General features: G+C 39.2%; 2 protein-coding genes across 2 annotated transcripts in view; one reads left to right on the forward strand and one right to left on the reverse strand.

The window, feature by feature from the left end:
* The window catches only part of LOC126379156 (uncharacterized), a 215,904-nt gene that overhangs the window by 21,665 nt on the left and 175,807 nt on the right, over positions 1-18,432 (reverse strand). The window lies entirely within an intron of this gene.
* Positions 6,336-18,432, forward strand: part of LOC126379185 (fatty acyl-CoA reductase wat-like) — a 29,909-nt gene continuing 17,812 nt past the window's right edge. The window contains exons 1-2 of the mRNA XM_050027861.1: positions 6,336-6,584; positions 15,763-15,946. Of these exons, the coding sequence (XP_049883818.1) occupies positions 15,765-15,946 (182 nt within the window). The 5' untranslated portion in view covers positions 6,336-6,584; positions 15,763-15,764. The remainder of the gene's footprint in view (positions 6,585-15,762; positions 15,947-18,432) is intronic.

Consider the following 18,432-nt stretch of genomic DNA (forward strand, 5'->3'; position numbering starts at 1 on the left):
TATGGACAAGCTTAATACCCTCAGGAATATTAAAAAACAAGGGTAGAAAAACACGGTTGTGACATTTGTGCCTCGGTCGTGACATCACTAAACATGGCTGTGACACAACATGACATGGATGTGACTGTTTTGCATTTTTCATTGTAACTGTTGCTGTTATTTTTTTTGTCATCTTAGTTTTTTGTCTCAATTGATTGGAGCAATTAGGCAGTAAGCAAACACTGAATTGGTTTAATCAAAAGTATTTATTTGGCAATCTTCTTTCTGATTATGTGATACTTAACTAAATCACAATAATTGAGATCGCGTCATAAAAAACTTAGGATTTGGAAACAAAAACCTTTATACTTATTGTACATTTGCCGCAGATGGCATTATCTACTTGGCCGGACAAATGGGGAGCGCTGAAGGCTCTCACCCGATACAACGTTTAAGGCAACAGGCCTGAGGGTGCCCAGTTGGGCGGGGTCAGTATCGGGGGTGCCCACCTCGGCTCAGAGCGTCGTGTGAGAAGAAAAATATTTGAAAGAGTTAATCGATCCTAGAGGGTCGATAGCGATAAGCGCTGATTGAGGGAAGTCGTCGACCACGCCGGCGGGGTCAGTATCGGGGTCCTGAAGTGTTTGGTGTCGCGAGCTGATTGGCATCCTCTATGGCCCGAGTAAGCAGGTCGTCGGGATCGTATATTACGTCCTTCGGACGCCGATACTTTTCATGAGGTCATGATCGGACGGATGCAAGTCGTGTAGATTTTCACCTTATTCCTAAGGGACAATTTATTACGCTTGTTAAGGAGACAATGAAGACTGCCCATTAAAAACGCGGCGCGATCGCGCACACGTTTGATATGGGCCTTAAAAGTAAGACTTCTATTTAAGACTACGCCGAGATATTTGACTTCCTCCTCCCAAGGGATCGGCTTGCCAAACATCTTGATGACTTTAAGTTGACGGCGTGACCGTGGCTTGTTATAATGCGCCACAATGCGTGTGGCGTCTTTTTGAAAAGTACACCGCTGCACTTTTCTCCGGGTTTACCTCGATTCTCCATTTGCGAAACCACTTGCCCAAGGCATTGGCCGTGCGTTGGAGAATTCCGGTCATCATAACTTGATCACGGCACGAAGAATAGATGGCTATATCATCCGCAAATAAAGCTAGTTAGGTGTTAGGGGATTTGGGAATGTCACTAGTATACAATGAAAATAGTAAAGGGGAGAAGACGGAGCCTTGTGGGACTCCGCCATGTATCGGGTGCGGTGACGAGAGCGTCCCTTCCACGCGGTAGCGAAAGGTTCGATTTGAGAGGAAGTCTCGTATGATGTGCACGAGACGGTTTGGCACTCCCAGTGAATAAAGCTTGTAGATCAAGCCGTTGTGCCAGACTTTGTCATACACTTTCGCCACATCGAAGAAGAGCGCTCCCGTAGCGACAGGTTTTTTAAATTTAACCTACTAGAGATATGTTCAATAATACGGTGCACTTGTTGAACGCAGGAGTGTTTGGTTCTAAAACCAAACTGCTCTAGTGGAATAAGACTATTGGATTCGGCGTAGTCCCGTAATCTAGCAAATATGATCCGCTCATAAATCTTCCCCATGGTATTGAGGAGACTTATGGGGCGGTAACTCGAAGGTTCGTTTTTAGGTTTCCCAGGCTTTGGTATACCAATTACAATTGCTTCTTTCCACTGCTGTGGAAAGACGCAGTTGATCATGGCGACGTTGAATATTGCCGTTAGTAAACAGATGAGGGAAGCACCGAAGTTTTTAAGGACACGATTCGTGATACCGTCTGAGCCAGAGGCTTTTCGGGTATGAAGATTTTTAATGATATCTAGTACCTCTTCCTTAGTGACCTGTGGAAGAGAAGGATCGGTGGGAGGTACAGAAGCCCTACGCTGAACTTCAGAGTTCACCGTCGAGCGGTGCCTACGATCGATAGGGAGAGTGCTGGGCGAACATTGGGCTTCGAGACTGTCGGCAAGGCATTCGGCTTTTTTGTCATCGTCAAAAGCGGGGGGTTGGTTAGGCCTATTGAGAGGTAAAACCGTATCCTTTTGAAGAGACCTAGACAGCTGCCAGATGGCCTGGTGGCGGAGCTCAATGCCGCTCAAAAGGTTATCCCACCGATTCTGTCGCATGTCATTAATACGTTTTCTTACAGTATGCTGCTAGATACGCAAATGACGGCGACATTCCTCGGTGCGATTGGAATCATATGCGCGGGTGGCTGCGTTTTTCTCCGTTGGCAGATCACGGATATCGGTAGGCAGTTTCCAGCGATATGGTCTTCCATCTCCGGAACCTGTTTTGAAGTTTCGTTCAAACTGACCTCACGTGATCCGTGAGGGAGTTAATAGCTGTCGAGGCCTCCTCTAAGGAGGTTATTTGTACTGGGAACTTCAGGGCCAAGATCGTTGCTATTCCAGGTAAAGACCGTGTTTCCTGATATCACGCTATGATACTTCTTCTTAGTAAATTTAGCGTAGCAAGGGGTATCAGGGTTGTCGTTATTTATACTAACAATTTGACCTACAAATATTTCTCCTTGAACTCAGTGAGTTTCGTTCCAATCCCGAAATCCACTTCCGTAACAATACCATACAACCGCCTAAAAAACCCCTGCCTAGTGTGGCTATGAATAAATTCCTTCCAAATATCTTGGAAGAGGCCCTTGCCCAGTACTGGGATCTATATGGACTAGTAAAGTAAGTACTCGTATGTAAGCATATCAAACAATAATATAATTTATAAATAAAAGCAACAAAACCCACTAAATTATTGAAATAAAAAAGAATGTCACGATCATGCATTATATGTCACAACCATGTGTTTAAAATGTCTACGGCTGTGACATTTTTATCATTACATGGTCGTGACAATTTGAAACGTGTTCGATATAACCCAAAAGCTATCCACGATACTGCAAATCTTAAGTAATTATTTTAAACTACACTGTATGACGTGCATATTATATTTCAAACAATAGTGTAACACTGATACTTAAGTTTAAAACTCTAACACGGCGTTGACGAGTTAAGGTTGTCCTTTTTTTAAAATGTAAAAGCAGATTGATTTTATACTGGTCTCAACGCTCTTAGCCATTTGCAATACTGACAAGAACATATTGTTGCCGTTCTAAAAAAACTTAGAAAGGGTTGCCAATGTCACAGATTTATTTCTACAGAGTATTGTAATTTTAAAGAGTCGCACACGGTTGTGACACAAAAACTGCTCACAAAATGTATGTTGTTCAAAATCATAAATAGTGTGCATTATTTATATATTTCGTTAAACAGTCTTATAGAACAAAGGTTCGTCTTGCATAGTTATTGTAATATTTCGAAAAATAACATGCCACATCTTCAGAAAAAATCATTTTATCTGCAATTCTGGCAATCTCACACGACACGTTCCGTGACATTTATGACTTCTAATTTTTTTTAATATAATATCTAATAATTTTATGGCAAAAATTATATCCGGACACGATACTAGAAGTAATTACCTAAGTAAAATAATTCAGGGGTCACTGATTTTCCTAAAAAACATATACAATTCTTACAACTCACAAAAAAAAACGTAAGAATAAGAATCACCCAACTATGTTACCGAATAAATATTTTTGATTTGAATTTTGAATTTGAATGTGATATGTATCAAAATTTAAATTGCAAAATTGAGTGCATAGCTCGCCAACTAACTGCTCTGCATTTCGGCGACATATTTCTTAAGTCACTTTTGTGCGGCGAGCGTTATGGGCACCTTTTCACCGGGAACGGTCAAGGGCGGGTTATTTATGGACTAAGTTTTCTTTAATAATTTTATTGATAAATTGTATATTTAGTTTTAAAATTTGGCTATTTAACTTATTTATGAATTTGAATAAATATTTAAATTAATAACAAATTGGTGCGAGTCACTTTTTGTATAATTTCGAATTTAAATAAATAAGAAAGAACTTTGTATCATCAGTGGCTGCAAGTTGTCTTGGATTACTTGTGGCTCTGCCCACCCCATTAGGGGTTAAGGGCGTGAGTTTATCCATGTGCGCAGCCAGACGTCTCTTTCGTCATTGGAACTCTGTAATTACTATGAATCTAATGATAATTGATTTTGTAATTAGACTGGAAAATATTGATATAAGTATTTGGAAATACCTCTCAGTATATGATATTGGTTTGTCGCGTCACTTTTCGTTATAATGTGCGGAATTAACGTTTAGTAGACATCAATACACTAATGTGTTAATTACATAGGTAATACGTATTTACATCCGTAATACGTATTTACATGGAGGAGCTCGGTGGCGCAGCGGTAAACGCGCTCGGGCTGCGATTGTTGAAGTTAAGCAACTTTCGCAAAGGCCGGTCATAGGATGGGTGACCACAAAAAAAAGTTTTCATCTCGAGCTCCTCCGTGCTTCGGAAGGCACGTTAAGCCGTTGGTCCCGGCTGCATTAGCAGTCGTTAATAACCATCAATCCGCACTGGGTCCGCGTGGTGGTTTAAGGCCCGATCTCCCTATCCATCCATAGGGAAGGCCCGTGCCCCAGCAGTGGGGACGTTAATGGGCTGTTGATGATGATGATTTACGTCAGGTGTGGTTACACAAGGAATACTTCAACAACAACATCACATCACATCTATTTCTTCTATTTCTATTTAAAATAAAAATACAAAAAAAAACTAAAAATAAATACTAAATACAAAAAACTAAATAAATACTGTACTAACAACGTTTTTTTGACCTGACTTATTGTAGATTTGCCGCAGGTGGCATTAACTACTTGGCCGGACAAATGGGGGGCGCTGAAGGCTCTCACCCGGTTACTGTACAACTGAACTGTACTGTGTAATACTGTAGTAAATACTGTTTTCTGGCAAATAAATTATTCTATTCTATTCTATTAATAAAAATAAAATTGCTACCTACTAAAAGTTCTATATTAACTAAATTAAATTCATCTTCTTTGGGGTTATATATTATACGGTTTTACAATAAAATACCAGATAGATAAACATACATTATATACATGAACTCACGCCTATTTCCCACCAGGTTAAGCAGAGACTGGAATTCCATTTGCTTCTCTTGCTTCCTCCACATTCATCAATCGTTTCATACACGCACGCTGGTTCAGAGCAAATCTTACTGAACCTTTTCTGAGGACATTTCCAATTTGGTCAATGTACGTCCTTCTAGGTCTTCCTCTGCCAGCCCTACCAACCTTCGCTTTATATACAGCTTTCGTAATCCTATTATCCTTCATCCGCCTTACGTGTCCAAGCCAACTTAACACTCCCTTCTCAAACGTCTTTTACACCACATCTCTCTCTTACTCAAACTGTTTCTCACCCACAAGACAGTATTTTGAATTTTTCAGAAAAGATTTAATGTAAAAAAGATTATTACTTATAAGATTAATTATTACTTAAATGATAAAAATGGCTGGTATTAAATGTGTTCCTCTAGTTATTGAATAACTTGCACATTGATTGAAAAGATGTGTTGCTGTTGCAGTTTCTTGTCATTTCTTCTCCTCAGCCATAACACCTTGCGAAATGACGTAGATTCAAAAATGTTAAATTGACCTTCTCCAAGCTATCTGATAGTTGGTCTTGAGGCTCCGTATTTTTGCAAAAATGGATTTCTTGCACATTAACATCAACATAAATAGCCTATGTATGTCTCACTGCTAGGCACAGGCTTCTCAATCAACCGGAGGAGGTATGGAGCATAATATCGCAATTATTGTTACATTTTTCTTCTTCTTCTATCGTGTAGGTTGTGAGGTGGAGTACCAACCTCATGAACCCTGGTGTCAGGGTTACTATTGAGCCGCCAAAAGCCCCTGATATGGCTCATGTAATGACTACTTACATCAGTAAGTAGTAACCGGGACCAACGGCTTAACGTGCCTTCCGAAGCAAGGATCATCTTACTTTCGGACAATCAGGTGATCAGCCTAACTTAACCAAACTAGGGACCACAAAGTAATTTTTGTGATATGTCCCCATCGGGAATCGAACCCAGAACCTCCGGATTGTGAGTCCAACGCTCAACGTACACCACAGAGGTCTTTGTTTTTCTTTGTTAAAATTCATAAATAAGTTAAATAGAAAAAAGAAAACGTTTTTTGTCACCTTTAGATATGTCTTTATTTAGTAATCAGAATCTCTTAATTTATCTTTGACCTGGGAAACTACCCATGCAGCCTAAATGTTTAACAGCCCTGTTGAGAACATTAACTGAGTACGACGCGGTCGTAAAGGCTTGTACTTAAAAGACCACAGGCCAGTGTGACAGAAACTTAAGTGCTTGCATGACAAAATAGTGAAAATACCGCGTCAGCGACCAGTGTTGACCGGATACTCGTGGCGAACGGACGTGTTATACAAACAATATAAATAAAAACATTTAAATAAATTTAAAATAAATTACAGACTTTACTTTTTAAATCGACGTTCCATTTTTAAATAAAAAGTTGCGTTTATGAAGTTTGATTTGACTCTGAAGTGCGTGATAAGTGACATTTCGTTTTTAATTGTGCCAATTTTCTTATTTTGAAAACCAATTCAGGTGAGTGTTTTTCGATTTATTTTTATATTTTTATTTCTTTTTATTAGTATTGTTTCAAACTGTAAATAAGTTAGATAGGTAATTAAATTAAATAATAATATATCGTATTATTGTAGGTAGATATTTGTTTTTAATTTTGAAATACTACTTACTATGGTGAAATTCACAGCATAAACAAAATAGGCTATGGACAACCTAATCAAATGGGATACTTTTTACGAAACGTCTAAATCAGTGGGGCCTAACCTTTTTAATGTCACTACCCCTGTGAACAAGTATAGAAATTGAGTTTACCCCTAATTTAAAATAATTAAAACCACACACATTCGAACGAATATTATGTTTATAATATATTAAGTAAGAAAATGCACGTTTAGGTAACGTTACGTTATCTCGGAATTGACTAGTGTGAAGGATGAAATTGCTTTGGATTCGCAAGTTTAACAATATTAGGTTCGGTTTCACTCAGCGCGCATCTCATGTCATGCTCAACATTCAGACGGTTTCTGGCTTTTGTTTTTAATGTAACTAGAGTTATAATATTAGAAAAAAGAAAACGCAACCCGCAGTGGAGCAGCGTGGTGGAGTATGCTCCATACCCCCTCCGGTTGATTGAGGGGAGGCCTGTGCCCAGCAGTGGGACGTATAAAGGCAGTTTATGAGAGTTATAATATTATTTCGTGCCATCCCGTGTTACCCCCCTAGAATCTCCGTTTTACCCCTGAGGGGGTAATTACCCCCAGGTTAAGAACCACTGGCGTAAATGAATGTTTTCTTTAAAGTTTGTACTTATGGAAATACAAACATTATATATTTGTTGTTTGTAGTTTGTATGGGATTGTGTCCTCTAACATGATGGACTAATGTTATGGGCGATAGGCTGATCCCTTATCACCATAAGGTTCATCATATCCAGCTTACGACATCGTATCAACAGAGGCTGCTGGTTGTCTTGATTACTTGTGGCTCTGCCCACCCCATTAGGGATTACGGGCGTGAGTTTATGTATGTATGTGTTTGTATGGAAATACTGTCCTGTGACGTCACCAATAAAAGCGGTCAAACGTCGTACTCATTGTTACTTAATACATGAATAAAATTCGAATATACTTACGTCGAAAAGTAAAATAGGATTGATTTTTAATCATCTTAGACTGGCTTCTATTTCTCGATTCCGACGACCTCCGTGGTCCAGTGGTTGAGCGTTAGGCTCACGATACGGAGGTCCCGGGTACGATTCCAGGTGGGGACATATCACAAAAATTACTTTGTGGTCCCTAGTTTGGTTGGGACATTACTGGCTGATACCAGATTGTCTGAAAGTAAGATGTTCCATGCTTCGGAAGGCACGTTAAGCCGTTGGTCCCGGTTACTACTTATTGATGTAAGTCAGTAGTCGTTACATGAGCCATGTCAGGGGCCTTTGGCTCAGTAATGACCTTGACACCAGGGTTGATGAGGTACTCCTCACAGCCCACACGATAGAAGATTTCTAGATTTAGCATTTAGTAATTTATCTTTGACCCAGTCAAATACCCTATTATCTGATTTGGCGGCTAAGACTACTTGCCCAAGTTAACGCCTGCCAAATGGGTTGAGCAGAGCCATAAGTAAAAAGGCAGCAAGATGCAGCCGCTTTTAATATGTATAAATAAAGAAAAAAAAAGAGAAAAATAAAAAATAAATAAAGAAAAAAAATAATAATAGAAATAAATAATATAAATAGTATTTCTATTAAATCAGAAATCAAAATATTTTAAAAAAAACCACGCCATAGGCGACTTTAAAAAAACTCATTGTTTTGTTTTTTTTTTTTCAACTAAAACGCTTCTTTTTTACTTAATGTTATAGTAAAAGTAATAAATAATATATAATTAAAAAAAATGTTTATTTCTTTATCTTAGTTTTTGTTGCATTATCAGTATATTATATTTTTTCCTGCATTAAATTATCGTTTGCCTCGATATGTGTGTCGTAGATTTTACCTAAATAAACTTTTTTATTATTTTTTTTATATGGCTCACCAATCACGTTCACAGGATCCCGTGTTTCGGAGAGCACGTTAAGCAATCGATATCGTGTTTTATTTACTTAAGTAAGTAGTTACACGAGGCATGTCAGGCGTCTTTGGCGGCCCAGGAATAACCCTGATTGATACTAGGACACGCACCAATGAGTTAATTTATCTCAAGTGCAGTTTTTACTAACACAGTTGTCTCGACCATAAATTATAGACGGCGATACATTGGTCTAACAGAAAGCTCGGTGAGGTGTGGGTACTTAGTTCATCTTGCGATGGGTGTACCTCTGACTACCCCGTTGTTATGCTATGAATATGTTCTTAACATATTATCTATGAACAAAAACACGCTAACAACTTTAACTAAGTATGTACAAGTTGCTAATACACACATAAATGTGCTAAAAAGTTGTAATATATATTAACAATACTCTGTCATACTTATATAAGTTGAATAATATTTACAGAAATAACTTTAGTACTGAATGGTCTTGACACCACAGAGCAGGGAACCATACCTAATTCACAATGGCCGCTACCAGAGGCGGCTTTATGAATATTATATTAAACAGCTTATTTATTTATTATGGACAACTTACAAGCTACACTCTGCACATGAAAAGTTACAGACAATAAAAAAAAGATTAAGAGCTAGCTCAATTACAAGTAGTCACAGCATGCACAATCAAGTGAACAAGAAAAACAAGATATAAACTATATTAAAGCTTAAGTTGTAGAGTGAGTACTATTAGTTTCAGGATCCCGATACCGACCCCGCCGGCGTGGTCGAAGATTTCCCTCATTCAGCGCTTATCGCTATCGACCCACTAGGGTCGATTAATTTTTTCAAATATTTTTCCTCTCAGACGACGCCCTGAGCCGAGGTTCGCGCCCTCAGGCCTGTTGTCTTAAACGTTGTACCGGGTGAGAGCCTTCAGCGCTCCCCATTTGTCCGGCCAAGTAGTTAATACCATCTGCGGCAAATCTACAATAAGTCACGTCAAAAAAAAACTACTATTAGTTCTTCGGGCCTGGTCTTATGTTATATTTATGAAATTAATTAAATGAAATCGAGATTTTGTCGAAGAAAATCGTTTGCTTCATGCCCTATCCCACAATTTTTACCTCGTAGCTAGAAGTATCCTTTTTCATGTCGGAACCCAATTTTTCACGAAAAAATAATATAAAAAAGTTCGCCACCAAACTTGACATTTTGATATTCACCCAATTACAAACAGTCAATGAAATCCACACAAGCTTCGTCAAAAGCTACAAACTCACTCACATTAATTATTGCGGATATCGCTTCTAGTAGTTTATAAGCGTTATAACATTCCTTGCTCTGTCACCTCACACATTACATTTATTGAAGACTTAATACATGTCATAGGTTTTCGCATACATACATAAACACATTTTCCCTAACAGGGTAGGCAGAACAACATAATTTACAGGTATACTTAGCTTCTGACATAAAACATGACATACACAAGCTCACGACTATGTCCCAATTGGGGTAGACAGAGGTACATCCATCGCAAGGTGAACTAAGTACCCACACCTCACCGAGCTTTCTGTTCGATCAACGTAATAGATGAGCCGTATCGCCGTCTATAATGGTCGCGCCAAATGTTTTAGCTTTTATTTTTTTGACGTGACTTATTGTAGATTTGCCGCAGATGGCATTAACTACTTGGCCGGACAAATGGGGAGCGCTGAAGGCTCTCACCCGGTACAACGTTTAAGACAACAGGCCTGAGGGTGCCCAGTTGGGCGCGAACCTCGGCTCAGGGCGTCGTCTGAAAGGAAAAATATTTGAAAGAATTAATCGACCCTAGTAGGTCGATAGCGATAAGCGCTGAATGAGGGAAATCGTCGACCACGCCGGCGGGGTCGGTATCGGGGACCTGAAGTGTTTGGTGTCGCGAGCTGATTGGCTGCCTCTATGGCTAGAGTAATCGGGTCGTCGAAAATGTTTTAGCGAATACTGCACTTAAGATAAATTAATAACTCATGCCGCATAGATATACTTACAAGGTATCTGTGACATCGTAACAAACAAACGCAAACCGTTAGACGTGTGCTGTCAACATAATTCTGGCGTGTTATTAGCCAATGTAAAATTTTTAGACGGTTGCTTTAGATTTGTGTTTAAAATTGACGTGTGTTCCATAAATTTTATGCTTGTCGATTACCCGTCCCTTTCCTTTGCGGCGGATAAGAAAATGACAGGTATAACTTACAGGAATTAGCACTATTGTGCCTGAAACTATAAAAAAACACAGAAAGCTGCGAGTTATCTTTGCTTACTCTGCCCACCCTATATTAATCATTCTATTAAAAAGAAAGCGTTTTTGCTCATTCCGATTCCCAACACTTATTTAAAAGCCATTATAAACTGCGCAAATCGTCTTCATTCCAGAAAATTCTTTACATTAAATACGTAAGTAAGTAATTAGAAAGTATAATTTGTTACAACTTTAAATGACCGTTACGAAAATGGTTAACAAACTATACATGAAGTAGGTAACCATTTCTAATACGGGCTAATACTAATTTCCTTGATTTAATTTGTCTGAAAGTAAGATGATCCGTGCTTCGGAAGGCACGTTAAGCCGTTGGTCCCGGTTACTACATACTGATATAAGTATGTAGTCGTTACATGAGCCATGTCAGGAGCCTTTGGCGGCTCAATAATAACCCTGACACCAGGGTTGATGAGGCTGGTATTCCACCTCACAACCCACACTATAAAAAGAAGAATAACCCGGGCGAATCAAATAGACTTCTCGATAATATGCTAGGTCACATACCTCTGAAAACAAAAATATTTCTCGAATATGTGCTGTGTATGTAAGTACTACTTTTTCTGTTAACCCTGGAATGTAAAATTAAGTATAATTCTGAATAAAGACAAAGTCATTAATTCTTACAATAAACATATATTATAAATATTTAATAATGAAACATTTAACAAAAATATCCGGGGGCACGGGAGTGCCCCAGCCAAGACGAGTAAAGCGAAGCGCACGAGCACTAGCTACCTTTGGGATGATTCGCATTCCATACCTTATTGTACCTTAGAGTTGTGAGTTCAATGACTTACCTCAACAACCCTAGTATCAGGGTTACTTTTAATGTTTCAACTGTTTTAAGACAGTAGGTAAACAGAAACTTTGCTTAATTAGTAAGGTAATAGTAGTAAGGTTAGTGATTATTTAGAAGATATGAATGCATGGGATTAACTGTTTGAGAACTGATATTAGGCAGCTAAATTACTCAATTGTATAAAAATATTTAATGTTTATTTTTTTTTAAAGAACGTCTACGGCCCTGTGCCGAGGTTTTTCGTGCAGCTTCTTTTCCCCGGCTATACAGGTTGTGAGAAGCTGCAGTAGTTTTAGGCGAATGAGGCGTTTGTTATGTAAAAATCTACGATTCAAAGTGTAACTATGTTACCTATTAAATAAAGATATTTTTGAATTTGAATTATTGAGCCGCCAAAGACCCCTGACATGGCTCATGTAACAACTACGTACTTACTTAAGTAATTGTAGCGGGGAACGATTGCTTAACGTGTGACGAAGCACGGATGAATCAAATATGATTCTCTGCTTGTGGTCATCGAACTTGGGACCTCCGGATCGCGAGCCCAACGCTCAACCACTGTACCACAGTAGCCGTTACCACACAGGTGGTATATTTATAAGATAAGATAAAAGTGTTGTCATATTATTATATAACTAGTCCGAGATTTCTATATTATCTAGTATTATCTAGCTTTCGTAACTTTACGTAACTTATCTGTTAGAGTTTCAATATCTATTTATTACTGCAGACTTAGCTTCATTGCATGTTATGATTGCAAACCACTATAATAAGGATGGCGTTTTAGAAAGATAGAAGATCTCTAGCCATAGAGGCAGCCAATCAGCTCGCGGCACCAAACACTTCAGGACCCCGATACCGACCCCGCCGGCGTGGTCGACGATTTCCCTCATTCAGCGCTTATCGCTATCGACCCACTAGGGTCGATTAATCCCTTCAAATATTCTTCCTCTCAGACGACGCCCTGAGCCGAGGTTCGCGCCCAACTGGGCACCCTCAGGCCTGTTGTCTTAAACGTTGTACCAGGTGAGAGCCTTCAGCGCTCCCCATTTGTCCGGCCAAGTCTTGGCCGAACCTCGGCTCAGGGCGTCGTCTGAGAGGAAAAATATTTGAAAGAATTAATCGACCCTAGCGGGTCGATAGCGATAAGCGCTGAATGAGGGAAATCGTCGACCACGCCAGCGGAGTCGGTATCGGGGTCCTGAAGTAATAAAGATACACCACAGTAACAAATATAAGTAAAACAAATAACAAATATATAATATAAAACACGGAGTAACACATAACTTACAATCAAAACACATAATAAAAACAACTTACACGAGAAATACAAATAATTGAGTGTATGGACTGGTCAACGATGGTGGTAGTGTCTTTTATAAAAGGGCCTCACTCAGCATAAGCCGCGGCGCGAGGCTCGACGCTGGTATTCTGTGGACCCTGCTAAGTGAGGCACGGAAGCCGTGTCTCCCAAAATACAACCTGAATGAATACCTAAAAAATAATATTTACTTAAACTATGAAAATAAAGTAGTTTACAAAAACATATAATATTATATTACAAACGTGTGTGTGTGTGCAGTGTATCTACAAATACATGAAAGAAATACAATAATACTTACAAAACAATGCATACAAAACGATAAGATAAACAAATAAATAAAGTTAGAAATGTTAGAATGTGTCAGAATGTGATTCAATAACAGCCTCCGTGGTCTAGTGGTTAGAGCGTTAGGCTCACGATCTGGAGGTCCGGGTTCGATTCCCGATGGGGACATTGTCGAAATCACTTTGTGAGACTGTCCTTTGTTTGGTAAGGACTTTTCAGGCTTGAATCACCTGATTGTCCGAAAAAGTAAGATGATTCCGTGCTTCGGAGGGCACGTTAAGCCGTCGGCCCCGGCGATTAGCCGTAAAAACACCTCCACCAACCCGCAGTGGAGCAGCGTGGTGGAGTATGCTCCATACCCCCTCCGGTTGATTGAGGGGAGGTCTGTGCCCAGCAGTGAAACGTATATAGGCTGTTTATGATGATGATGTGTTTCAAGTTAGTGTGCGTACGGATTTGAACGAAAGAACGTACTTAGTTAGTATACGTAGCAACCCAAACTGGTTTGGCCGGAGCGGTTTTACAGATTTAACGTCACAATTACCTATTTTCTCATTGATAGAAAGAAAGAAACATTGATTACTCCCGGACACCACAGACACAGACAGACAGGTACATTACATTCAACACAGGACAGAAACCACACGGAAATTCATACACAGAAAAAAATAAACAAAACAAAAAAAAAACCAAGATGAAAAATCTAATCTAATCTAGCCTACAAGATCCCACTGCTGGGCAAAGGCCTCCCCTTCCTCTTTCCATTTTTCACGGTCCTGTGCGTATTCCGGCCAGATGAAAAATCATTAACAAAAAAAAGAAAAACAAACCTAAATCATAAAAATAATAAAAGTAAGTGCAGCATTGCGTGGGGTATATAATTATTCAAAAATATAATGTAATGACTGAGTCAAGTAAGTACGTAATCGTTACATGAGTCATGTCAGGGGCCTTTGGCGGCTCAGTAGTAACCCTGACACCAGGGTTGATGGGGTTGGTAATCCACCTCACAACCCACACGATAGAAGAAGATTGCGTAGTTTTGTTAGCAAAAAGCATTTATGTCGTTTTCAATATAAGGCGACGTACAGGACACATATTATAAGTTCACTACGCTCACGAATATATCCCAATCGGGGTAGGCGAAATTCAAAAATTAAAAAAAAATATATTTTTCAAAATTGGTTTAGCGCTTTGTGAACGTCAAAAATTAAATTCCATATTATGTAACTAGCTGTAAAACTACTACCACATCGGAATCTGTAACGCTGAGGGAAAGACGTGGCCAGAAAACCTCCCAGCACAGGGCCCTAGTCCTACTGTTTCATGTAAGTCAGAGCTACATCCATCAATGAATTCATCACTAATTTAAGAGCTCTTGTCGGTGTAGCATTCTCTATTCTTGTCTATCAAAGACCAATTCCTTCACTTCCTTATAAGACACGACGTTCGCCTTCTCTTTGATCTGTTCCATGTAAGCTCTTCTTGGTCTTCCCCTTCCTCTCTTTCCTTGAAATGATGAATTACGAATATACTTTATTGCACTTAACAATTAATTAAGTACCTACATCACAAACATGAAATAGACGTTTACAAGAGAGGACTTATCGCTAAGAGAGACCTCTTCCAGCCAACCCAGAGGTAGTAATATCTGCGGGAGAATAAAAAGAGGTGCAATATACGAAATAAATTATAATCATTATGGTGCTAATTCCTGTCATGTAAATACCATCCAATTTTATTTTAAGTTATACCTGTCATTTTCTTATCCGCCGAAAAGGAAAAGGACGGGTAATCGACAAGCATAAAATTTATGGAACACACGTCAATTTTAACCACAAATCTAAAACAACCGTCTAAAAATTTTACATTGGCCAATAACCCGCCAGAATTATGTTTACAGCACACGTCAAACGGTTTGCATACCAGCGAGATACCTTTTTGATTCGGCCGGGTTATTCATTTATTTACTCATTCTTCCTAAAATTAAGAGCTGTCAATCATCCGTCCCTTTCCTTTTCGGTGGATAAGAAAATGCCAGGTATAACTTAAAGTAAAATTAGAAAGTGTCTGCAGGAATCAGGGCCTATATCTACATAAAATAATAATAACTAAGTACTAAACTTATAATAACCTTTTTTAGAAAGTTTTTAACTGAAGTGGGACTGGGCCGGACACGTTTGTCGGATGCATCCGGAGCGGTGGGCACGAGTCGTTACTCACTGGATACCTCAGGGCGGGCTTAGAAGTCGAGGCAGACCGCGTAAAAGATGGTGTGACGACCTCAATGCTTATCGCAAGGATTGGCCGGAGATCGCGCAAAGTCGAGAGGAGTGGAAAAATCAAGGGGAGGCCTTTGCCCAGCAGTGGGATCGTATAGGCTAAATAAGATAAGATAAGATAAGAAAGTTTTTGTTTAATAACTGTTCTTTTTTTTCCAGCAATGGCAGCAGACATCGCTCGTCCCGGGGAGAAGGAGGGAGGAGACATCACATACATGGATATGGTGGACGAAACGGACGCATTAGGAGAGTCGCAGATACAAAAACTGTTTTCCGGGACAACCGTTCTTGTCACTGGAGGTACGGGGTTCCTGGGGAAGCTGCTAGTCGAGAAGCTTCTGAGGTGAGTTGAACCTACTTTAATCTTTTCAGAATCAGAATCATTTATTCAACGTAATTATCATGGATAAACTTGTTGAAGGTCAATGTAACATTTTTGATTTTACGTCATTTCGCAAGGTGTTATGGCAACACATCTTTTAAAAACCAATGAGGATATACATTACTTGTTATTTAATAACTAGAGGAACACATTCAATACCAGACATTTTTATCATTTAGGTAGTCATGGAACACACGTCAATTTTAGAAAGAAAAAACTCACAGAATCAAGTTGACAGCACACGTCAAACGGCATGCAAATCAGCGAGAGGTCTATTATATTCGCCAGGGTGATTCATTCACTCACTCATTCATTTTAAAATTAACAGTTGTCAATCATCCGTCCCTTTTCTTTTGGCGGATATTTTCTTTTTCATTTGGTAACATAGCTAAAAAAAATTAAAAAGTTAAGTTTGGTAAAGAGAATGCTAATCCGACAAGATTAGTGATGATGATCATATTAAGTACGTCAATTTTTACATAAGTAAATAAGTACCTATAATTATATTGTCGAATGTCTCATCCGCCTAAAACTACTGCAGCTTCCCACAACCTGTACAGCCGGAGAAAAGAAGCTGCAAGAAAAACCGCGGTACAGGGCCTTAGACGTTCAAAAATTTCAAATAAAGTGTTGCTTGATATTTTGGTCACCTATACAGGGTGTTAGTGACATCGTAACAAATACTGAGAGGGTTGATTCAGACCATGATTCTGAGTTAATATCAAATGGAATTTTGCTGTCGGAAAATTCATGAATTTTTTTGTGTTTTTTTTAATTATTTTCAGTTCCATAGTTTTGCAATGGTAAATTCCACTTGATTACAACTCAAAATCATGATCTAAATCATCTCTCAAAGTTTTCGTTACGATGTCACTAACATCCTGTATTGTTTCTCCTAATTTTGCCCACAATAATTATGTGTTATGACAAAAGTGTCAGCCATTACATATACAATCTCTACACGCCCCACCAAAAGATGGGAATTGCTACATTGGGCATCCAACAAGTTGTAGCCAGTGAGTAGAGCATGTCGAAATAACTAGTATGAAGTCTAGAAACTACTAATACTGGTTGACCGACTGATAAATACTATTATTTCAACAGATGCTCTTTCAAAATTATCTGTTTGAGACTTCGTAGGAAAAAAGCAACTCCAACTCCTATGTAACTCCACCATCCAGAATTAATTTGGATCAATAGTGCCTGCAGACGCCATCTAATTTTATTTTAAGTTATACCTGTCATTGAGTGGTCGAGCGTTCCGGGTTCGAATCCCGGTGGGGACAAATCACTTTCTGACTGATCCCCAGTTTGGTTGGACAATTCTCTAGAGGTGAGGCGTAATTACACTCTATTAACAAATGTCTGCCGCACGGTGCGCGGTGGTTCGGACTGCCCGGAGTTGGTGACGCAGCTGGTGAGACTGTACGTTCCCATCGTGTCCACACACAAGCTGGCCGCGCAGCCCCCTGCTGCTGGCCATGGCGGCGGCACACACTCGCCACTCCTCCGTGCACATGCTTAATGCACTCCTTGCATCAGCACCAGAGTGTGATCTGTTTGTGAGTGAGTGGACGTATGTGTGTCGCGAGTGTCTGAGGTTCTGCGAGATGGTGAATGATGTGTGAAATTAAATATGTTTTTATATTGTTTACACCTAAGTTTCATATGTTTAATTATATTATTGTTTACATTTAAAGTTTCACGGCGCATTCGCGCTTCTGCACTGTAAAGTCGTGAAATGTAAATTAATAAATAAATTGCAGGCTTATCACCTGATTGTCCAGAAGTAAGATGATCCGTGCTGAAGGCAGGTTAAGCCGTTGGTCCCGGTTACTACTTACTGATGTAAGTACATAGTCTTCACATGAGCCATATGAGGGCCCTTTGGGAGCTCAATAATACTGAAACCAGGGATGAAGAGGTTGATCCACCTCACAACCCACACGATAGAAGAGACCTTCACGCTTAGTCCCCTAAGGCGTGCGCAGTTCCCAAAAGATACAAGTCTTCCTATAAAACAGCTTGCGTAAGGCATTGTTACCCAACATAATGAAGGCTAATGCGACATCGTACGTTGATAGAATTGATAATTCAATATGCTGACACTGTTTTAATTGCGAAAAGGTTTTATTCGCGCTATGTTGCTGTTAAGGGTAGACAGTACTCACATAACATAAGCTCACGACAATTTTTCCTAATATATAGGTATGTACTTATCTTGCAGATCATATTTTATTAAGTACCAATTATTGACCCTTATTTCTATCTAGATACTCGAGTCATGCAAATTTATTAGTAATAACCCAGACTTATAAACACCAAGGGATAACATTAACAAAAGAATTGTCCGCAACAAATATAAATTGATAAAACCGACAACAAGTATAAACTTCCACCATTCAATTCCATTCATTCCATTTTTTTCATTCCATTCTTCTTCCATT

The sequence above is a fragment of the Pectinophora gossypiella genome, chromosome 28 (assembly GCF_024362695.1).
Source record: "Pectinophora gossypiella chromosome 28, ilPecGoss1.1, whole genome shotgun sequence".
In the NCBI taxonomy this organism is placed as follows: domain Eukaryota; kingdom Metazoa; phylum Arthropoda; class Insecta; order Lepidoptera; family Gelechiidae; genus Pectinophora; species Pectinophora gossypiella.